The 24,665-nt window shown below is 38.1% G+C and overlaps 1 protein-coding gene across 37 annotated transcripts in view; it reads left to right on the top strand.

Annotated features, from left to right (window-relative positions):
* Nucleotides 1–24,665, top strand: part of MRTFB (myocardin related transcription factor B) — a 296,254-nt gene that overhangs the window by 155,108 nt on the left and 116,481 nt on the right. For 26 of the 37 annotated variants that reach the window (XR_014840748.1, XM_085017536.1, XM_021086582.2 and 23 more), the window contains one exon: nt 10,090–10,306. Coding sequence is in view for 36 of the 37 variants with exons in the window: in XM_085017536.1 (XP_084873662.1) it covers nt 10,153–10,306 (154 nt within the window). In the remaining variant the exon portion in view is untranslated. Of the gene's footprint in view, nt 1–10,089; nt 10,307–17,103; nt 17,152–24,665 lie in introns of all 37 variants that reach the window. The other 11 variants (XM_085017543.1, XM_021086581.2, XM_021086571.2 and 8 more) reach the window with 1 other exon arrangement.

Raw genomic sequence — 24,665 nt, 5'->3', positions numbered from 1 at the left:
GTGGAACAGAATTGAGAGCCCAGAAATAAACCCAAATAAAACTTATAGTCAATCAATCTTTGACAAAGGAGGCAAGAAAAAAAATGGGAAAGTTTCTTCATCAAATGGTGCTGGGAAAATTGAAGAGAGGCATGAATATCAGTGAAACTAAAATACACCCTCACACCATCCACAAAAATAAACTCAAAATGGCTCTGGGGTTCCTGTCATGGCTTGGCAGTTAGCAAACCTGAGTGGCATCCATGAGGGTGTGGGTTCGATCCCTGGCCTTGTCAGTGGATTGGGGATCTGTCGTTGCTGTGAGCTGTGGTGTAAGTGGTAGATGCGGCTTGGATCCCATGTTGCTGTGGCTCTGGTGTGGGCTGATGGCTGCAGCACTGATTTGACCCCTAGCCTGGGAACCTCCTTATGCCTCGGGTATGCCCCCACCTGCAAAAAAAAAAAGACCAAAAAAAAAAAAGGCTCAAAGACTTAAACATAAGGCAAGACACCATAAAACTCCTAGAAGCAAACATAGGCAAAACATTCTCTGACATCAACAGTACGAATATTTTCTTAGGTCAATCTCCCAAGGCAATAGAAATAAAAACAAAAATAAACCGATGGGTCCAAAACAAACTTATAGGCTTTAGCACAGCAAAGGAAACCTTAAAAAAAAAAAAAATGAAAATTCAACCTAAGGAGTGGGAGGAAATAGTTGCAACTGAAGGAGGAAATGGAAATAGGGCTTAATCTCCAAGATATGCAAACAACCCATACAGCTCAACAAGGAAAAACAATCCAAATGAAAAAGGGGCAGAAGACCTAGTTAGACATTTCTCCAAAGAAGACATACACATGGCCGATAGGCACATGAAAAAATGCTCATATCACTAATTGGTAAGGAAATGCAAATCAAAACTACAATGAGGTACCTCCTCACACCAGTCAGAATGGCCATCATTAATAAGACTATAGGAGTTCCCATTCTGCTCAGCAGTAACAAACCTGACTAGTATCCATGAGGACTTGGTTTGATCCCTAGCCCCGCTCAGTGGGTTAAGGATCTGGCATTGCCATGAGCTTTGGTGTAGGTTGTAGATGCAGCTTAGACCTGACGTTGCTGTGGCTATGGCATAGGATGGCAGCTGCAGCTCTGATTTGACCCCTAGCCTGGGAACTTCCACATGCTGTAGGGGCAGCCCTAAAAAGACCCTACCGCCCCCCTCCAAAAAGACCTCAAATAGCAAATGCTGGAGAAAAGGGAACCTCCCTGCACTGTTGGTGGGAATGTAAATTATTGGTGCAACCACTATGGAAAACAGTATAGAGGTTCCTCAGGAAACTAAATATGCCAGGAATGCTACCAGGAGCAATCCCACTCCTGGGCATATATTCAGTCAAAACTTTCGTTCAAAAAGATAGATGTACTGCTATGTTCATTGCAGCACTATTCACAACAGCCAAGACATGGAAACAATGAATGAGAACCTTGCTGGATAGAGTATTCTTAGTTGTAGTTTCTTCCCTTTCCTTACCCTAAATATATCTTGCCACTCCCTTCTGGCTTGCAGAATTTCTGCTGAAAAATCAGGTGATATCCTTATGGGGGTTTCCTTGTATGTGGTTTGTTGCTTTTTTTCTTATTGCTTTTAATATTTTTTCTGTGTATGTAATTTTTGCCCCTTTGGTTAGTATATTTCTCCTTGGGTTTGTCTCTGTATTTCTGTATTGGATCTCTGTATTTCAACCTGAGTGAGTGAGTGCTTTCCCATGTTTGAGAAGTATGGGCTGTAATCTCTTCAAACACTTTCTCTGGCCTTTTTTCTCTCTCTTCTCATTCTAGGACCCCTATGATGCAAATATTGGTACATTTAAGATTGTCCCAGAGGTATCTTAGACTCTCCTCAATTCTACCTCGCTTATTTGTTCTTCTGCCTAAATTATCCTGCTTTAGATTCCTTCTAGTGTATTTTTCATTTTAGATGCTATGTTATTCATATTTGTTTGCTTGTTCTTTAATCTTCAATGTTGGTTATTCAGTGTGAGAATTTTTTTTTTTTAATGGCTGCACCCATGGCACATGGAAGTTCTCAGGCCAGGGACTGAATCCGAGAGCCATAGCTGTACCAACGCTGGCTCCTTTAACTCACTGCACCAGGACAGGGGTTGAACCCACACCTTGCAGCAACCCAAGTCATTGCAGTTGGATTCTTAACCCATGGCACCATAGCAGGAACTCCTCAGCATGAGATTTGTATCAGTAACATACCTTTGCCAGAATGATCTCTGTAAAATACAAATCTGATAATATCACTGTTTCTTAGAGTACACATTTCTTCACGGTTGTGGTTTAACTCACTGTACAGCCTTGTCTTGCTTCTCCATGTCCAGTGTTTCTTTCTACACTGGCCCCATCAAACTTTTTGCTATTAGATGGTAGTTGTTGCTGCCACTCTACTGTTACTAATGAGAAAAACTTCTGTTCCTGTAAATTCCTGTTCATTTTGGGAGACTTCCCTAACCTAAATACAATTAGACATTTAATTCCTTTAATTTCCACAGCATTCTGTATCTACATATATGCTATTGTTTGTCACACATCCTGCAATAATTTGCTTCTGATCTCTCTTCCCCCTCATTGGGCAAATGATATGTCCTTTCTATAAAATAAGGGGGTTCCACTAGATCAGTGATTCTCAACACTGGCTACATTAGAATCACTCAATCCGAGACAATTTTGTTGAAAATCTCAGGGCAGCCTCCCTTGTACCCTCACTCATTAGGGATTTTTTTTTTTAAGTTCTCTAAATGATTATCATATTGTGAGGTGGGTAGAGAAGCACATGCATTAGATATAGATTCTAAGATTCCTTTCAGCTAAAATGTCCTGTTATTCTACCAACTTTGATAGTCTTTAAAAATATAAGCACATTCAAGCAATCAAAACAAAAATTATAAAAAATAGTGGAACAAAAATATTTTCTTGAATAAAAACATTATGTCGTGAAATAATATTTGTGTAGAAACTTGCTTTTAGAACTCTTTTTTTTTTTTTTTGGTTCTATCCTACTTATTAAGAGTGAATATGGACAGATTAGATAAAGTGTTCCTTTTAGCAGTTCTTTGCCCCCCAAATTATAAAACTGAGAAGTGAATGTTACTTATATAAAAATGTAAACAGACATGATCCTGAATTCTTCATGCCGTTAAAAGATTTAGTTTAGAACATAATACAGATGCAGAAATAAAATATTTAGAAAATACTTTTGCAAGTGTAGTTGACAGCAATTTGTTTTTACATTCATACATAAATTTTGAGCTCTAATATTGTATGTTTAACAAATTGCCACCAAGAGCTTTGAAGGAGAATTGATAATGTAAAATAATCCAGGGTTTATACCACTAATTTACCCAACGCAGTGACACAAAATTCTCTTTCTCAAAAGTGTATTTGGTATGAAAATTTCAGTTCGTTTGATCATAGGACTTAATTAACAGTAAATACTTTTCTAATGTAGATGATTACTTTTTGTGTGTGGTCTACTGTGTCTTTGAACTTGAACTTCTTGATTCAGGTTTTATCTTGTTTGAATTTAGAAATGTATTTTTACTGGCTACTAGCCAGCTGTTTTCGTCATGTCTGTAATTCAGGGGAGCTTTAAAGGGCAGGGAAAACAGTTTTGCTATTGCTAAAACATTTTTCGTTGAGGCTATTTGGATATTCTACCTGTCTGCCTTTGGCTGACTAATAAGCTTCTGAAGTTTGACATTGATGTTCTTTGAATTCTTTTATTATTTAGCATTTTTTATATAGCAGTGATTTTATACTGCTTTTTTTACGAATATTTCATGTGAATTAGTCGTTATGAACAGTAAGGTACAGTGGAATGAGGTTTGACTTTGGACTTCACTTGGCTCAGAACAAATGTTAGACTAATATGGGCACCACTTTAGCCCAGTAGCCCAGCATCTTTTTATTTTACATTATTTTGTTTTGTTTTGTCTTGTTCTTTTGGTGCACCTGCAGCTTGCAGAGGTTCCCAGGTCAGGGATTGAACCCGTGCCACACTAGCAACCCAAGCCACAGCTCTGACGATGCCAGATCCTTTACTTGCTGGGTCAGCAGGGGATTCCCCCAGCATCTTTTTTTCTTTTTGGTTTTTAGGGCCGCACCCGTGGCACGTGGAGGTTCCCAGGCTAGCGGTTGAATCAGAGCTGTAGCCTCTGGCCTACACCACAGCCACAGCAACACAGGATCCAAGCCCATGGCAATGCTGGATCCTTAACCCACTGAGCAAGGCCAGGGATCCAACCTGCGTCCTCATGGATTTAGTCAGATCTCTTAACTGCTGAGCCACAACGGGAAGCCCCACAGCATCTTTTTTAAATATAAGCTCTTTATTGGTGTTATCTTGACTCTATTCAGAAAAAAAGATACGAGTGAATCAATAGACCAAATAATCTTGTTTCTTTCCATTTATTTTTTTCTGTCTCTGGTGTAGTATGTAACAATGAAATGGTTGGATTTTTGAGAGCAGGTGCCATATCCAAGGTTGATCTTACTGGTGTTGTGCTGTGCTTTGACCTAGTGCTGGATAAATGTTGGATTAGTTTCGTTTTGGAATGAAGTTATGTTACTGGGATGTGTCAGATATTAATTCCATATCCATTTGTTCTGTCAGTTCTAGACAGATTAATATTTTATCACAGTTTGTCTTATGAAAGCTGAATGATTGCTTGACTTCCATAGATTATGACCCAATGAAAAAATTCATTACAATACCATTTCTTTAATAACATCTCAATTAGAGACTATTGGACAGAGAGTGTTTCTTTATGTTTGATGTTGAATTTCAGTTTCAAAAGAAAATTATCAAGCATTTCAGTAGATATTAGGTGACAGCTTGCAAATTTGATAGTAGAATTTCAGAATAGAAAGAGCCTGTACTCCATCAAAAATGTTCATGAATATTAAGTTAAAATTTTTGAATACTTATCCTTTTCCTTTTGATACATTTTATAAAGAGTTTCTTAACTTATAATTTTCTTAATTTGGAGGAATGTGTGGGAGTTTAAGGTGAGCTTAATGTCAAGGAATAATAGGTTGAAAAAAAATTCTTCAATATGAAAAGCAGATAATAGCACAGGAAAATATTTTAAAATCTTATGCCTAAAGGATCTTCCAAATCATTAGCACTAATGTTCAGAGTTTGTACATCTTGCCATTGTAAGGGCCTTATGGTACTTATCTTAGTATTAATTTGCTATGAACAGATTTTATTTTGTATTAATGATTTGAAATGAAAATTCATAATTTTGAGAAAAAATCTAGGAATCATTTTAATATTCATTGCAAAATAAGTCATTTTACATACAAATTCACCTGCCTAATACATACATAGGTCTATTTTAATTGATGTTAATGTAGTTATTTTAGCCTTCCTGGGCGTCTTACATGACTTGTCTTTTTCTATCCATTTACTTCTGTCCTATTTATGTCTTCGTATTTAAAGCATGTTATCTATAGACATACATTTTTGGACTTTTAAAGATCTGTTCTATCAATCTCTTTCTTTTAATCATAGTGTTTAGTCCATTTACACTTAATATCATTATTGATAAGATTGGTTTTAGGTCTGCTATTTTACTGTTCATGTTTGTCCTCTTTTTATATTTCTCTGTTCCTTCTTTTTAGGTTAATTGAGTATTTTTTGAATTCCTTTTTAGTATCCCTGTTGGATTTTTAGCTAAAACTATGGTTTTTTTTTTAATTGTTGTTCTAAGAATTATAAGATACAACCTTAACTTATCAATCTACTTCAAAATAAAACTGTACAACTTCCTTATAATATATAGAAATATAAGTATATAAGAATATGGTTACCCTTCCCTTATCCTTTATGCTGTAATTGTCATATCTTACATCTACATACATTATAAGCCTCATAATACCGTTACCATTTTTAACTCTGAATGGTAATATTAAAGAAATCAAGAGGAAAATCTAATCTTTGGTATTTATCTGCATGTTTACAATTTCTGATGCTTTTCGTTCATAAGATCCAAGTTTTATGGGGTACCATTGCCCTTCAGCCTGAGGAAATTTTTTAGCATTTCTTGTAGTGTGTGTCTGCTGGCGATGATTTAGCTTTCATTATTAAAGGGTATTTTTGTCAGATATGAATAGTTGTGGAGACTCTGGATTCTGTAAAGTTCCCTCTTAAGAGTAATTTTTTTATTTTAGCAGTTAACTCTGCTGAGCTCATTTCTGCAAACTGTCTTCCCATTCTTTTTGACTTAGCTGAGCTGTTGGGAGTCTGTCCTACATGTGTATAATTTCAGGGTCAGCCAGAAACTTGGGCAGAGTTTATGCACAAAATTTAGATGCTCCTCCTTTGTGATTCTTTCCCTTCTGGGAACTGTATAAAGAGTCAAGAAATAGACCCACATATACATGGTCAGTGGCTTGCAACAAAGATACAAAGACAATTTAGTGGAGAAAAGATAACCGTTTCAACAAATGGTGCTGGAACAATCAGATATCCTTAAGCCAAAACCAAAAAACTTTGATTTGTAATCTCACAGCAGATACAAAAATTAACTCAAAGTGGATCACAGACTTAAATGTAAAACATTAAACTGTAAAATATCTAGAAGAAAACATAGGAGACCATCTTTGTGACTTTTGGTTAATCAAAGACTTCTTAGCTATAACACTAGCAACATGATTCATAAAAGAAAAAAACTGATAAAGTTAAAAACATCTTCTCTTTATAAAACATTATTAAGAACATAAAAAGATAAGCCAGAGACTGGGAGAAAATATAGGCATACCTCAAAGATATTGCAGGTTTGGTTTCAGACCACTGCCGTAAAGCAAATATTGCAATAAAGCAAGTCACACGGATTTTCTGGTTTCTCAGTGCATGTAGAAGATATGTTTACACCATACTGTAGGTCATTAGGTATGCGGTAGCATATGCCAAAAAATAAAATTGCTAACCATCATCTGAGTCTTCAGTGAGTCACAATCTTTTTGTTGGTGGATGGTCTTGCCTTGATGTTAACAGCTGCTAACTGATCAGGGTGGTGGTTGCTGAAAGTTGGTGTGGATGTGGCAGTTTCTTAAAATAACACTGAAGTTAGCTGCATCAAATGACTCTTCCTTTCACGAACAATTTCTCTGTAGTATACAATATTGTTTGGTAGCGTTTTACTCTCCTCTCCGTAGAACATCTTTCAAAATTGGATTCAATCCTCTCAAACTCGGCCACTGCTTTATCGACTAATGTATGTAATATTCTAAATTTTCTGTTGTCATTTCAACAATTTTCACAACATTGTCACCAGGATTAAATTCCATGTCAAGAAACCATTCAAAAGAAACCACTTGGTTATCATGATATTGCAGCAATTCGGTTCCATCTTCAGGCTTCACTTCCAATTCTAGTTCTCTTGCCGTTTGTACCACGTCTGCAATTACTTCTTCCGCTAAAGTCTTGAACCCCTCAAAGTCATTCATGAGGGTTGGAATTAACTTCTTTCACAGCTCTTTGTTTTTTGGGTTTTTTTTTTTTTTTAAGTGTCATATCTATGATATATGGAAGTTCCCCGGCTAGGGATTGAATGGGAGCTGCAATTGCCAGCCTACACCACAGCCACAGCAATACCAGATCCTTAACCCCTTGAGTAAGGCCAGGTATTGAACCCGCATCCTCATGGATGCTAGTCAGGTTCCTAACCTGCTGAGCCACAATGGGAACTCCTTCCACAATCCTCTGAATATTGATGTTTTGACCTCTTCTCATGAATCACAGATGTTGCTAATGGCATCTAAAGTGGTGAATCCTTTTTAAAATTATTTTTTTAATATAGTTGACTTTACAATGCTCTGTCAATTTCTGCTATACAGCAAAGTGACCCAGTCATATGTATGTATGTATGTGTGTGTGTGTGTGTGTATGTATGTATATATATATATATATATATATATGACTTCAATGCAATAGTTTTCATCTACTAACCCCAGACTCCCAGTCCATCCCACTCCCTCCCCGTTCCCCTTGGCAATCACAAGTCTGTTCTCCATGTCCAAGAGTTTATTTTTTTTCTGTAGACAGGTTTGTTTGTGCCATATATTAGATTCCAGATATAGGTGATATCATATGGTATTTGTCTTTTCTCTTTCTGACTTATTTCACTTAGTGTGAGTCTCTAGTTCCATCCATGTTGCCGCAGATGGCATTATTTTGTTCTTGTTTATGGCTGAGTAGTATTTCATTGTGTATATGTACCACATCTTCTTAATCCATTCATCGGTTGATGTGCATTTAGGTTGTTTCTATGTCTTGGCTATTGTGAATAGTGCTACAATGAAAATGGGGTGCATGTGTCTTTTTCAGTGAAAATTTTTGTGGGGTTCCCATTGTGGCTTGGTGGGTTGAGAACCTTTGAGCATCCATGAGGATTGTAGGTTCGCTCCTTGACAGGCTGCAGTGTAGGCTACAGATGTGGCTTGGATCCAGTGTTGCTGTGGCTGTTGTGTAGGCCTGTAGCTGCAGCTCAGATTTGACCCCTAGCCCAGGAACTTCTATGTGCTGCAGATGTAACTATAAAAAGAAAAAAAAAGTATTACCAAAATATGACACAGAGCCACAAAGTGAGCAAATTCTCTTGGGAAAATGGTGCTGACAGACTTGCCCTATGCAGGGTTGCCACAAGCCTTCAATTTTAAAGAAAATTCAATATCTGCAAAGTACAGTAAAGTGAAGCACCAATAAAACAAATATAGGGATGCCATATTTGCAGATCATGTATCTGATAAAGAACTTTCATTCATAATATATTGGGAACTCTCGAAACAATAATGAGAAAAAAAAACAACCTAATTTTAAAAATCAACAAAAAGATTTGATCAGATACTTAACCGAAGATGATATATAAATAGCAACTAAGCGCATTAAAATATGCTCAACATCATTAGAGAAATACAAATTAAAACCACAAGGTACCATTGTACACCCATTAAAATAGCTAAAAACATTTAAATTGACCCTAATTAGCTATCAACAAGGATGTACAACAGCTAGAATTCTCATTCACTTTTGTAAGACTTCCAAATAGTGCAGCCACTTTGGAAGATAGTTTGTCAGTTTCTTTAAAATTTATACATGCAGCAGCTATATGATTCAATCATTTCACGCCTAGGTATTTAACCCAGAGAAGTGAAAGCATATATCCGTATAAATACTTGTATGATAATGTTCATGGCATCTTTATTTGCAATAGTCAAAAACTAGAAACAAATGTCCATCAGTAGGCGAATGGATAAACAGTGATGTGGGATGCCACGAAGCAGGCGACATGGCAGGTGCGGTGCTGTTGCCTAATACAGACCGTTGATCTTTGAGCTTAAAGCGTCCACTAACAGTTTTCTTGTTGCCTGCTGCTTGGCCCCTAAGCCAGTGTCACCTATTTAGGGTTTTTATTGTGTCTTTGATACTTTTGTTACCAATTTCTGTATCAGTTAGAATGGGGTAGGTTATGCTGTTACAATAAACAACCCCACATCTCAGTGGCTTAAAATAAAGTTTTGTCTCTTTGTCATGAACTATGTATCCATTGTGTGTTGGCTGAGAGTTATTCTCTGTTGGCACTCCCAGACCCAGGCTGATGGAGGAATCATTATCTAAAATACTGCTGTTTGCTGAGAATGTTGACTTAATGTAAAAATCATTTGATTTGTAGAAGTTGAGATTGATTTTCAAGCCAGATAGCTTTTTTATTTTCATCAGCATTAGTCTCATTTTAGGATGCATTAAAATCTTTTAAGTAGTGACACCAGTAACTAGCTTTCTTTGATCTATAGTATAAAAAATTATGCAAACTCTTTCAACTTTCTTTTACCTAGTAAACACTTTTTTAGTTGAGAGGTATATTATTCCTGTGTATTGGACAAGGACTTTGAATCCACAGAGGGTAAATAAATTGGCAGTTGCCACACAGCAGTGAAACTGAACTAGAACCTGGGGTTTCTATTTTAATACTTTTGTGCAAATCAGAGAAAAATGTATGTACCACCTATTTACCCATTCTTTGTTTTGACAGTCTCTTTGACAGGCCACATCTAAGAGGTGTCTCGAACGCCCTGTTGCTGGTGACTGGAGCACAATGGATCACACAGGGGCGCTAGACGCAGAGGACGAACTGGGGCCTCTAGCCCATCTTGCTCCAAGTCCTCAAAGTGAAGCCGTTGCCCACGAACTGCAGGAGCTCTCCCTGCAGTCCAGTCAGCACCTGCCTCCTCTGAACGAAAGGAAGAATGGTGAGTTCTTCGCCTTAAAGATGTAGCTCTTTGTGAGCCAAATGTATTCCTCTTTGATAGTAATTTTTTTTTTTTTTTTGGTCGGTTCCATTGGGCTGTCTGGAGAGAACTTCAGAGGGGTGCTTGCTGGTTTTGAGTAACAGAACTTCACTTTCCACTCAATTTTTTCATTATTTCCTGAGAAAGTATCTTTGGTAGCAACGTTATCTTTGGAAATAAGCTTTAGGTTCAGCCATTTTAGCACAAGCAGAGATTTCATGCTAGGGCGGCATTGGAAAGTAGCTTCCTATGCTGATTCCAGGGAAGAGAGACGGTGGATTCAACTAGACTCTCCTCCCATGTGTGTTGCACCTTAATTTCAGAATTGGCAAGGTCTGAGCTAGCTTAAGGACCTCTAAGAAAGCAAGGATTTCTTGTCTGAGTGTTTTTTATATTCATGAGTATAGGATATGGCCATATTCTCAGTAGTCTTCAGCGGGCTCATGCTTGTATACCAAATGGATACTTTCTGTTCATTTGTTGTCTGTTCAGGAGAACAGTATCTGTTCCTGATTTATCATAGAGGCATCCTAGAGTCTCTGGAAAACACAATACTATCAGTTTTTCACAAAAATGAATAGCAGTAGATGATTATGCTTATTTTTAATACTCAAAATATCAAAATTAACAAAGTTCTAAAACTTATACACACACCAAGCATACACAGTAAAGGTGCAGAATTAAGAATTTCAACTGGATTTGCGATGCTTTTCCACTCATGCTTTATGGTGAGTCTTACAGTCACAAACAAATATAGTTTTTAAATTTGTTTTAAAAGCCAAAAGAAATAAAACTTTTTCTGTGGAGCACTTCCTTTGTATCATGTTACTTAGATTTCTAGATTCTAAGTGTTTCCTGAGCTTTTTCAAATAATAGCCTTATCTTATTCCGGAAAGTGGATTGAGGACTTCTGCTCCTGTTCTCAGTTCTTTAGTACCCGTCTTTGGAGAGTGTCGTTGTTCTCCCTTCAAACAAAATAGCTGATACCTCCCTGGTGCTTGTTAGGCATGACCCTTGTCCAATTTGATTAGTATAAAGCAACATCTTGCTGGGGCTGTCACAGCCTTCAGAAAGCTGTGGTTGGCTGGTGATGGCTTTAGAACCATCTGTCAATGACGAACCCAGCTTTATCTCAAACAGTGGCTGAGAGAGTATAACCACACGTATTAAACCATAACTACGCTGATCAGATTTACACAGTGCTCTTGGACCAGTATAATATTCAAAGTATTACCCTCAAAAAAAAAAAAAAAAAAAGAGAGTTGAACTGGTATAAAATTGCAATAATATACAGTTGCTCAAGGAAATGATCTTGAGCAGAGAAGGTCATATGTACTGGGAAAATTTATACTTTGTGGCAATTTTACTTGATATTGCTTGCAAGGATGTTCTTAGAGCTTGAAAGAATGTTCTCTTGAATGTGAATGCCTGAACATAAGGTAAGCTCAAATACGAGGTAGTCTTCCCCTTATAAACTTGTAGAGGGAGGTAGATGAAATGGTAAACATTTTAATATTAATTTAATTACATGTACACAATTAAAATCATATACTGCGAAGCAATGCAATAATAGAGAAGGATTGTTTTATCCACACTCATATTTCATTAAATCATCTTGCCCAGACTCTTGCCTGTGAATCTCGGTGGTGTGTTATCATTAGCAGAGCCTCTCTCCTTTATCCATCTAGCTCCCAAATCCAGGGCGTATCTTCATTTCTGTCTTTCTTATTTGAATTACAGCAGTATTTGAGTACATGCATGATCTGACACTAAAGATTTTACGTCAAAACCACAAGTACCATTTGCAAAATAGTGAAGTTATTTTTTTTATTTTATTTTTTTTTTAGTATGTCTTATAATGTTACATTCGTAATCACTCATGTTTGGTTTGTGATTGGTTATAATGTTTTATGAAACTGTAATTTCTATTGTAGGATTTAACTTTTTTTTTTTTTTTTTTTTTTAGTAGGTGATGCATTAATCTGGCTTAAAATGTCAAGGGTACAAATGGGTGCACAGTGAAAAGTAGGTCACCCTCCCAGTCCTGTACCTTAGCTGCCTAGTTACCTCCCCAGAATTAACAACTCCTATTTGTGTCCTTTCTGAGAGAATAGTATTTTTTTTCTTTCTTTTTTTCTTTCTTTTTTTCTTTTGTCTTTTTAGGGCCACACCCCCAGCATATGGAGGTTCCCAGGCTAGGGGTCAAATCAGAACTGCAGCTGCCGGTCTACACCACAGTTACAGTAACGCCAGATCCGAGCCATATCTGCACCTACACCACAGCTCAAAGCAGTGCCAGATCCTTAACCTGTTGAGCAAGACCAGGGATCAAACCTACATCCTCCTGGATGCTGTTTGGGTTCATTACTGCTGAGCCAAGACAGGAACTCTTAGAATAGTATTTTTTTTGAAAGCAGTGTTTGTAAGTCTTCTTTGTCACAGCATCCAACACTTTTAAGGTATTATCTGGGAATAATTAATGTGTTGGTTCTTTTCTCCCCTCCCCCCCATTCTATTAAGACTTTCTATAAACATCCTAAAACTAGCTTCAAATGAGGTAGATTTTTAAGCTAATACATTTTCCTTAAGTACTTTTTTGTTCAATATAAGTAAACAAAAGAGCATCTCATAATATGAGATATTGTGCAAGGACTCAAATATGTCGCTTTTCTACCAAGTAACTTCAGGAAGTTAAAAGCTTTACCTTATATTCAGGCATATTACACTTAATTTCAGGGTTATGATGTATTGGCCTAATTCGTATATACATTCTAAGGCATAAGTGGAATTGTATAGCTGTCAAAAATCTAGGTTTTTGATACAATAATGTGAGTAGAATAGGACCACATCAAGCATATGGGAGGAAGAACTGTAACTTTCTTACCTCAGTGTTGTTACTTTTTTTTTTTTTAAGTTTATTCTTCATCTTTTCAGGTCTTCTTAATGTTAGGTTTAAATTGTATCATGTACAAAGTGTAGATGTTAGCCTCAAAATTATTTAACACAAAGTACTCTTTAGACATCATAAAATAATCAAATGTCGATACTTTCTTGGTGATTGTGCTTTGTTGTTATAGCTAAGGTTTCGAATTTCACTTGTAAGACTTACTTTCTATTGAGGAGGAAATAAAGGTATTTCAATTGGGGGTTAGTGTATAGAAGGCTTGTATCACCGAACAGTTTTTAAATAAACTTTACAAGGAAAAATGAAGGTGATATTTAAGTACAGTAATGATTCTAGGATCGTCCCTTATTTTTGATTAATACTTCTGTTGGCAGTGGTAATAGAGGGACACAATATTCTCACTACTGGAGTAAATATGAACGATGTTTAATAACGCTAAGCTAGGATTTTCCTTTACCTGTGAACATAGCCAAAATAATTGTGTAATTAATGGCACCTCACACATAAGGCAACCGTTGAGGCAGTTAACTCTTCCCCAAAAGATAGTCCTTCCTAAAGGAAGGTGGATATACTTTTGCTAAGTACGGTCCCTTTACTAAAGCAATGCACACACAGGGACCTTAAACTTTGTTTTGACATTTTATACACATAACAGATCCATTTTCATGTTTCAATATTAACCTTCCTTTAGATGGCTAACCCTGGGAATAAAACAGAAATCAGTCAAAGGCAGAGTGAGTGAGTTCTCTCACTGTTTAAATAGAAAAAGCTCAGGTGCTGTAAGGCGAATAAAACTTTATAAATGCAGGAAGGGGCACGTGAGGTAGAAACAGCATACCTGAAAGAGCTCATTGTGCCCCCACTTAGGTGAGACCACAAGGAGGAAGCTCTTCTCTCAGATGGTCATTTGCAAGGACGGTAGCATGCTGGTTGGAGAACTTAAGCTCTTGGGTCATTGCCCGCGTTATCACAGAGTACACCAGCAAGATGCAGTAGATCCCCCTTTTATAAAACAGTTTAGAATTTTCATGCTTCTTTGCACATCTCTGAAGATTCGGCTTAATCATGTTTCCGTGACCACAGACATAGCACAGGCCAGCCGTGAGTGGTACCTGGGAGGTGGAAAACAAGTATCTGCCATCTTGCTCCCCCTCTGGTAGCAGGCCTGTTTTATTTACTGGTAAATAGTCAGTGTGTTTTAGGCCCCCGTGAAGAGGACAGACGTGTTTGTTATTCCTTTTAAACGTTGATATCCTTAGTTACTGCAGCTTTTAGGTTCTTGAGCTTATAGTCCCATCATAAAATTTTTTTTTAGATTTTCCATCCCTTAAATGGATCACACGGAATAGTCTGAGACATCTCTTGTTCTGTTCCAGATGATCACTTACTAGAAAGAAAATAATTATTTCTAAGTTTGTTACGCACTAGAGACTACAAGGTGGCTCTTTGCATTGGATTCAGTATAGGTGCTAATACACTTGCAAACAGTCAGGTGAACTTTGCCTCGCTGTGGAACCCAGCTGAAGAAAACTGCTTGCCTTGTACCATAGAAAATAAGTGATATTTGTTCACAGCTGGTCGTTTCTCTGGGTTTTACTTTGAAAACATCACCACATGCCTCATTAGCCCGTTAGACTCGCTGTCGGTCCAGGCGTTTGTAAGCACACAAAGGTGTTGAGCATTTGTCTGGAGTCAAACCCTGTTCCTTAAAATGTACCCGAGCTGGGATGGACTAATAAAATTGGTGAGAGAAAGAGAGGATATTTCTTTTTTTCTCTGGAGCAAAGAGCCAGACATAAAATTCTCACAGTGTCATAAATGGGAAAGAAAAAAATAAATGCTAAATAACCAAGACATGGAAGTGTGGGATTCTTGCTTTCACTCTCTCTAACTGGAGGTGATGGAGATGAATAACTTTGTGTAAAATCGTCTTGTCATTGCTTTATTGTTATCATGTTTAGGATATTGAATAATTAAAATAATTCTCAAAGTTATTAATTAACATTCTGATACATTTAGATAATTTCCTTTCCCACTTTCAGGTGTTACTGAAGAGTACTTTGAGAAGAGAAACATGTACTCCTCGAATATAATTTTCCTTAGTCAATTTCTAATATATTTTTAAAATTAGGCTCTAGGACTTATACTGCACACAATTAAAAGTTTAAAAGTGAGCCGTGAACTTCCTGGCAGCTGCAGATGAAATTCTTGATTAATTGTGGCAGCTCTCATACATTTTGTTTGTGACAATTTCTTGAACCCTTCAAAATGAAAAAGAAACCGTATAAGCAGCTTAAGGGTGAGGTACTCTCTTTCGCAATGGACTTTATAAAGTCTCCTTTTGAATAGCATGTTTTGTTTCACAGTGTCAGCAAGCACCTGTAATCCTGTCTGCCTTCTTTCTTCTACTAGGGGTTTCTTATTTAGATAGTTCTGCTGTTCCTGAGAATTTAGTTTGCTTCAGTGCATTGCTGAACCACACCCGGTGTGTGTGTGGAGGGAGGGAGAGGGCTGGGCTTTCATTTACAGCCTTCCATTCGCAGCTGGTAGTGTCAGCACACTGACTGAAAAGAGTGCTTCAGTTATCACCAAGGGGGTGGATGAAGCTTACGTTGCAAAAGTGTATCAGTAAGACCACAGGCCCCAGGTGTAGCACCCCTGAAGGCTCATTTTGAGTTATTTATGCAATCTTTAAGTTGTGTCCTCTGGGAAAAATGCCCTTGGAGTGTCAACAGTTAACATTTCTGCTAAAAGTAAGCTTTAAAACATAGTCGTGGAGTTCCTGTCGTGGCGCAGTGGTTAACGAATCCGACTAGGAACCATGAGGTTGCGGGTTCGATCCCTGCCCTTGCTCAGTGGGTTAACGATCCGGCGTTGCCGTGAGCTGTGGTGTAGGTTGCAGACGCGGCTCGGATCCCGCGTTGCTGTGGCTCTGGCGTAGGCCGGTGGCTACAGCTCCAATTCAACCCCTAGCCTGGGAACCTCCATATGCCACGGGAGTGGCCCAAGAAATAGCAACAACAACAACAATAACAACAACAACAAAAAAAAAGACAAAAAAAAAAAAAGTCGTAATTAGCAGCGTAATCCATCATGAGACTTCATTAAACTTACAAAATGTTTACCTAAACCTTTTACAAGACTTTTCGAGAGTTATTGGAGTCATAGAAGTACATTGTTTCTTAAATAGATTGAGGTAATTTTCATAAAACTGGAGTCCACCATGTAGTGTTTATTAGGCACTGGACCAGTGAATAAACTGAAACTATTTTATTAAGAAACAGACTTTCCTGTCTCTCAGCAGTTTTTTAAAAATAACATATTTAATATAAATGATTAGTTCATAAATATTACTCAACTATAACTGCCTAGCTACTTAGACCTTTTAAGGCTACTTGGAATTGAATAGTCAATTTATAATCAGACCTTATGCTGGGCGGAGAAACTTTGTTAAAATTAAGTCAGGGCTCTTTTTACTTATGTCTGCCACCTAACCCAAACACTGTGACCTCTTCTAGCTTAAAAGGAAGAGAAAGGATAGGTATGGGATGCCTGCTTTCTACCATAACTCTAAAAGGACCTGATAAATTACAGGGAGTGGACTGGAAAAAAAAAAAAAAGTGATCCATGATTTTTTTTCCTTTTTTTAATTTTAAGATATGAGTAATAAAGTACTATTGTGAACAGAAAGCAACAGGACAAATACGCTGGAATAACAAATGTACTGGAATTTTCTTTTTGGCTTATAGTTAAGAATCGCCTAGACTAAGTAGCAAATACTATACCCACTGTTTTTCTAACTCCTTTTAAATCCATCCCTACCGCTGGCTTCCTCACCTGCTGCCCTCACTAGTATTAACAGGACTCCAGTCGCCTCTGCTGACTCAGTCTGTGAGCTGGGGTAAGTCTCAGAAGCTCTCTGTGTCGCGGTTTGCCCATCGTACTCTCCTCTCCGTATGGTAGCTTTCCGCCCATGTGTCTTTCTCTGGCTGCCCTTCCTCATCGCATCATGTGTTCTTATTCCTCATTGTCACTTTTGCCTTGCGCTATTCATTGGGCAGCAGAAACAGAAAGAATGGAAGATGACTTCCATCTCAGCTAACTGATGGAATTTTCCATAGATATGAATTAGTAATGTCGCTGTTTAACGCGTTCCTCACAGATGTATTATTAAACATACATGCCAGCTCGCTTCATTAGTCAGATGCTCCCTCCCCCATTTTTAAAAGGAAAGAGAAATGGACTCATTTTGTATTTCTAATATATCTAATATATCTAATTTAGAATATGCAGTATCTTTCTATTCATGGTTTTCAAGGGTTGGCAGGTATGTGTTAACATTTTTATAGTCGGCAGATAAAAGACAATATTTTAGCTTTTTTTTTTTTTTTTTTTTGTAAGCCCAAATTATTCTTGTCCTTTTATGGTTGTTTATGCTGTTGCTTTCATTATCAAAATGCTGATAGTTGGGTATCTGTTTCACCAACTTAAATTTTTGATGTATGACCTCTATGTTTAGTAAAGCTATAATGAGAAAAGCAAAAAGTCTGATTCACAACTTGCTTTTGGTTCTTGTAGGCTAAGTTTTGAAACTGACAAATGTTGGAATTTGTCAGCCCTCCCTGCAGCTTTGAGGTTCATAGCTGCAAAACAGGAGAGGCTCTTTGACAGAATCCTTGTTCCCGACATAGCATTTAAGGATATCGATTAGAACGCCTGATCCAACAGCCATTTCGTGTTAGATAAAAGTAAAGTTTGCCACATCGGAATGCTTAGCTTTCTCAAAGCATTGAAAGAAATCAGTATTACAAGAGTGGAAATGGGTGTACTTCTTGTTATTAGAAAACATTTATTAAATAATCATTGTATCTCCTACCCTAAATATTTCTTAGATTTTATGCGTCTGGTACATTGATGGTAATTCAAAATGTAATCTAGTCTCATAAAATTGTTAGATACACAGATCTTTGAAAGTGATTCCTCAACTAAAGAAAATTAGTTTGGAGATGATTTGCCCAAATAACTGGGAGGAAGAAGAACCTGATTTTTAAGAAAGAGGGTGCAGAGTGAAGGCCTGAGCCTACTCCGCTGCCCTGGATGTGTGGTGTGAGGCCACACAGCCTGTGTCTTTCATCTCTAAATAGGAGTCATGGACCTCTGAGATTATTGGTGGCTTAAATGAAATAAAGCCCTGATAGGAGCTACGTGTACATGACACAGCCTCAGTCCTCAGCACGTGCTGTAGGCACCCAGCATCGCGTGCTTGCTGTAAAATACCATGGAAGAGGCGCAGGGGTTGGGCCTGCACAGTGGTTAAGGGCGCCACTCGAGCTGTCCTGGCGGGTTCCCCCATTGCGAGCTATGTGAACTTAGACAAATGAGTTATCCTCTCTTTGCCTCAGTTTCCTCCTCTGCAAAATGGGGGTCACACTAGAACCTGTTTTATAAGGTTGCTGTAGGGTTAAATGAATTAATCCAAGTCAGTGCTTAGAACAATGTGGGCATATAATTAACCCTTTATAACTATTTGTTATTATCGTGTATATTTTGAGAATGCAATGTTTAAATTCGTACTAAGTGAATACAGTTTTTCAGGGTTCCGCTGTGGTGTTTTATACTTAGTGTTTCTTTCAGTAGTCCCAGTAATTTTTGCCCCCTCTTCCACAAGTATTTCTTTTTAAAAACGTCAGAATGACAAGCAGTTTTTTTAATGCCTGTCCGTGTTGCCTACGTGATATTCACGGAACACTTAGCGTAAGGGAGCTGCGAGGGCAGATGGAGTAGGCACGGGGTTCCCATGAAGTTTGTCCCTCTCGCGGGTACTGCCAGTTCCCACAATCCTAGCATTCCCTGGGCATCAGTCAGTGTCTACAAGGAACGATTTTCAAATATTAAAGCATGTGAAAAGACAAACAGGCCAAAACTCAGAGCTCTCTAGGGACTATGACCTCCAAAACAGACTCCGTTCTGACATTTTCACAGGCCGCTTGAAGGAATTCCAGCAGGGTCATTCCATTTGGTCAACTCCTAAACAAACCCTCTGTCATCAAGGACTGATTTATAGATTTTTCCTCCTTCTTATGTACTTGTTCTGAAGAGATTAAGATAGTAGATGCGGTTGCTGAGACTCTTTGGAGGCATCTGATGTGTATGATAAGTACTGTACAGAAGACTTGGCATTTTGAAGTAATAAAACATTTTGTTATGTTTAAAGAGATTTCTTGCTCTGAGTCGTCTTTTAAATTTTTCTTCTTTTTTGGTTTGATCCCAGGAAATCTATGTCACAATCACATGTCTAAATTAAAATTCTTTCATTTATGAACCCAATTATTTAACAAAGTGTTTGATTAAAATCAAGCGATCTTTTAAAAAACAAACATATATATTAAACATATAAATGTGTATATGATGACTTGTTTCATAGTGACCTTTGGAATATGTGAGAACAGAAACAGATCTAGTGTTGTAGACTATTCTATAAACTCTTGGTGTGATAGCAGTTGTTGAGACAATGCTCTCAGGTCATGGGGTGGGAGAACAGATCTATAAATTGTTTTTTTCAACTAATCTGAGTTCTCTTAAAATATTTTGTGTATTATTATACATTTATTTGTTAAAAAAAGAATATGGTGCTAAAAATAAATGAGAAGGGCAGAGCCCAAGAGAATTGGAGGCTGAACGGCTTAAGGAAATGGGTAATTAGGATAATGGGGCTTAGAGTTGGCTTTAAAGGCTACAGCAGCATGGTTGTCCCAGTCTGAAGTCTGAGGGTGGCGTGTATGAAGTTCCGAGGTGAACAGCAGTCCACCTTTGAAGGATCAGGTTTGTTGGGCGATTCTGTGTGGTTTGTTTCCTTCTGCGCATGTTTCTTTTCAGTAAGTTAATCCTTTGGATGAAGGTACAGAGTTTCAACTATTAAATAAAAGAGTCTTAACATCAACACGTTTCTTATGATTTGATATCTGATTCTGTCGTAGGCTTGTAATATGTTTTGCACAAATTTTAAAATAGGACACAGGAGATAAATTAATTGATAGATGATCTCAACCAGGCCTCTTAAAATGAGCAGTAAAAAGAAAGCTCATTTTTATCATGTTCTAATAACCTGTCGGAACCCAGGATGCTGTAGAGGTCTCCTTAGTAAAATGCAAATGAAAGTGAAGTAAAAAGTTGCTTTGTAATGGATCACAAATAGTTTTGAATGTACTAAAGAGTTGCGTGGCTCTTTATTGAGGCGTAAAAAATATATGTGATGATAAAGATACATATGTTTATAACATAATATTATATATAATATATATACATATTTATATTATGTTTTCCTCAAGCCAAGAATTAAAAAGTGATCTTCTTAACTAGGCATGCTCTTAGCAGAAAGTTTTGCTTTTCTAGTACATTTTTCTAATGTAGATTTTTCTCTCTCTCACTATTTTTGCTAGATAGTCTCTTTTTCAAAGAAATGAAATCTGGGTACATAACTTGCTAAGTAGTGGAAATCCCTAGTTGCATAATTGTGTGCTTGTTTATTTGTGCATAGAAGTGGAGTAGGTGCTTGCTTGGTTGCTGGACACTTTCTCAGCCCTCAGCGGAAACAGGTGCTGTATTACACCTTCAAAAATTTGAAGATTTTTTATTCGGACATCCTCATATTTTAATTTTGGAGGATTTTCCAAATAAAGGAATTTTAACTCACACCGGTGAGATAAAGGTAGGTTTGAAAAGTTGAAATTTAATGGAATCTAAGAACTTAGTTTGAGTCCAGTGGCTTTAGACAGTACTTTGGTTTTTGTTTTCCTCACCTGTTACACTTAAAGTATTTAAAGTATACTCTCATAAAAATGTATACATTTCTTAAATGACCATGAAGATTTTCTGTACCCTGGGTGGTGTCATGTTATATAAATTAGGTTAGGTCCACTTGGTTTTTTAGGATTGTTGCAGTCTTATGTAGCCCATGGTTTTCTTTTTAGTTGTTCGAGCAAATACTCAGAAAGATATACTGAAAACCCCAGCTACGATTGTGGATTTGTTTATGTCTCTTTTCAGTATTGTTTTTACTACATATATTTTACTACATATATTTTACTCGTGATGAATTCACTTCTTTATGTTGGGAAGTATCCTTCCATTCTTGGTAATGAGCATTGCATGGTATATCCTTTCCTAGCTTTTACCTTTAACCCATCTGTACCTTTATATTTAAAGTACTTTTCTCATAGAGAACGTAGGGCTGGATTTTTCTTTTTTTAGCCTAAGTCTCTGTCTTTCAGTTGCAATGTTTAGATTGTTTACATTTAAAGTAATTATTGATATACTTGGTAAGTTAGTTTACCTTTTGCCATGTAACAAACTGCTTCACACTGTAGCATCTTAATACAGGACAGTTTCTGTGAATCAGGAATTTATGCACAGCTTATTAACTGGGTACCTCTGCCTGTCAAGCCTGCAGTTGGGTATCAGGCAAGGCTCAGGTTTCATGGGGGAGGTTGAGCTGGGGAATGATCCATTTCTGACCATCAGTTGTTGTTGGCAAGATTTATGCCAAGATAGCTTGAGGGCTGTTGGGCTGAGGGCCTCAGTTCCTTGCCACATGGGACTGTTCTTCATGGCAGCTTACTATGTCAAAGCCAGTGAAAGAAGAATGCCAGCAAGAAAAAGGTGATCATTTTTGGCAACATTCCCTCAGCACGGTCATATTCAATTGATTAGGAGCAAATTGCTGGAGTTCCCATCATGGCTCAGCGGTAATGAACCTGCCTAGTATCCATGAGGACGCGGGTTTAATCCCTGGCCTCACTCAGTGGGTCAAGGATCCGGCATTGCTCTGAGCTGTGGTGTAGGTCGCAGACATGGCTCAGATCCCACGTTGCCATAGCTGTGGTGCAGGCTGGCAGCTGCAGCTCAGATTCAACCTCTAGCCTGGGAATCTCCATATGGCACAGGTGGAGCCCTAAAAAGCAAAAAAAAAAAAAAAAAAAAAAAAAGGCAAATTACTCAAGGGGAAAGGATTATACAAGCATAAACACCAGAAGTCTGGAATGATTGGTGGCTGTCTTAGAGGCAACTTGCCACAACTGAGTTTAAATCTAATATTTTGTTGTATGTTATATTTGTCCAATCTGTTCTCTGATCCTTTATTCTTCTTTTCTTGCCTGTTTATTTCAATTCTTTTCGTATTTCTTTTCATTATTGTTTTTACATCTTATTAGCCATGCTTCATTTTTTAGGGTGTTTACTGATCTTTTCTAATGCAGGTGTAATATGTTGCTAATTCTATCCAATAAAATGTTTATTTTAGGTTTTTTTTATCTTCAGAGCCTCCTTTTTGCATTGTCCGTTTCTCTTTTCATGATATTCACATTTTCCGTTAAATACTTGCATACAGTTATAATTGCTGTTAATCTCTTTTTCCTGTCATTTCTGGGTTGTATTTTTTTTTTAGGGCTGTACACGCAGCATATGGAGGTTCCCAGGCTAGGGGTCTAATCGAAGCTACAGCTGCCAGCCTCCGCCAGGGCCACAGCAGTGCCAGATCCGAGCCGCGTCTGCGACCTACACCGCAGCTCACAGCAGCGCTGGATCCTTAACCCACTGAGCGAGGTCAGGGATTGGACCCACAACCTCATGGTTCCTAGTCGGATTCGTTTCCCCTGCACCACGACGGGAACTCCAGGGTTGTATTTTTATTGACACGTCGTTCTCCTTTTATGAGACATTTTCCTGCCTCTTGGCAAGTCGTCTCATAATTTTTTATTGGATGTAACATCATGGGTGTTACATTGCCGAGTTGGCCATGTTTCGCCTTTGCTTCTTCATTTAAAGGGTGTTGGGCTTTGGTTTGGTAAGAGTGTTGGATTTTTGGATCACCCACAAGGCCTTTTTAAAGCTTTGCTAGGAAAATCTGGTGCCTTAACTGCCAGGGCTTTGACCCTTTTGGAATTGGGCTGACACCCCACGAAATGCACCGGGAGGACTTTGCAGGCAGGCTGCTTGGAGGTCATACATTCCCAACCTTGTGTGCGCTCTGGGGACTGTTCAGTTACAGTTTCCTGGTCGTTTCTTGCCCGGCCTTATGAAATTTTCTTTTGTAGACATGTAGCTTAGAACTCAGCGAAGACTCAGAGGCACTCTTATGCAAATTTCTGGAGCTCTTTGTCAGAAATCTACACTGCAGCATCTGGCTGTCTCAGCTTCCCCAGGCTCTCACCTGTCTCCGTTTAGCAAGCCTCACCAGCTCTGTTTGAGTTACTCCCATTCTAGAAGTTGCCTTCAGACAGAAAGCCAGGGCGTCATGGGGCTCCTCTCATTTATTCCCCTTCTCTCTGGGGTCCCAGTCCTGTGTTGCCTGCTTCCCAGTGTAGGAAAGCAATTGTTTCATGTATTCTGCCCAGTCTTCTAGTTTCTTGTGGCAAGAGGTTGAGCATAGTCCTGCTGTTATTCCATGAGCACGGAAAACAGGAGTCTGGAGCTGGGATTTTAGCACAGGGGTCAGGGCTTTACCACTGCAACCCCTTTTCTCTCTGAGATCCAGTCACTTAGTTTCTGACTGGATTACAGCAGCAGTGTCCTTGAACTCTTGTATCTGCCCGAACATTCAGGCTTTGCTGAGAACACCAAGTTGCTCCCAGCCAGTTGGTCAGTGAATGAGTGAAATCAAACCTTTGGTTAAAGACGGATGGGTGTTTGGTTCTCCTGGTAAGTGGCTTTCCAGCTTCTGCTCTTGTACAGAATGGTCAGCAAGATTGTCATAAAAGATAACTTGTTAGAACTTCTTAGGTCACTTGAAGCCAGTGACATAGTTATTTATTTGGTTCAAGAAATCATCTTTTTACACGCATCCCAGTGGTCATAGCAGCATTATTTACAATAGCCAGAATATAGGAGTTCCCTTGTGGCTCAGTGGGATAAGAATCTGGCATTGTCACTGCTGTGGCTCGGGTCATAGCTATGGCACAGGTTTGATCCCTGGCCTGGGAACTTCCACATGCGATGGCTGTGGCAAAAAAAAAAAAAAAAAAAAAAAAAAGCCAGAATATGGAAACATCCTAAGTGCCCATCAGTAGATAAATGGATAAAGAAGATATGGGGGGGGGGTGTGAATACTACTCTGCTACAAAAAAGAGGAAATTTTGTCATTTGCAACAACATGGATACACCTGGAGGAGTGTATTATGCTTTAGTGAAATAAGTCAGAGAAGGACAGATCCTGTATGTTACCACTTATATGTGGAATCTAAAAGATAAAACCAACTAGTGAATATAACAAAAAAAGAAACAGACTCACAGATAGATAGAACCAATTAGCAGTTGCCAGTGGGGAAAACGGAAGGGAGCAGGGGCAAGATAGGGGTAGGAGAGTAATACTGTGTATAAAATAATAAGCTACAAGGGTATATTGTACATCATAGAGAATAT

Source organism: Sus scrofa, chromosome 3 (assembly GCF_054392235.1).
Source record: "Sus scrofa isolate SSC_HxYL_T2T_F1_AM1 chromosome 3, Sscrofa_HxYL_maternal_Yorkshire_Landrace_v2.0, whole genome shotgun sequence".
Taxonomy (NCBI): domain Eukaryota; kingdom Metazoa; phylum Chordata; class Mammalia; order Artiodactyla; family Suidae; genus Sus; species Sus scrofa.
Note: the sequence above shows the minus strand (reverse complement) of the source record. Positions and strands in the feature narration are given on the sequence as shown.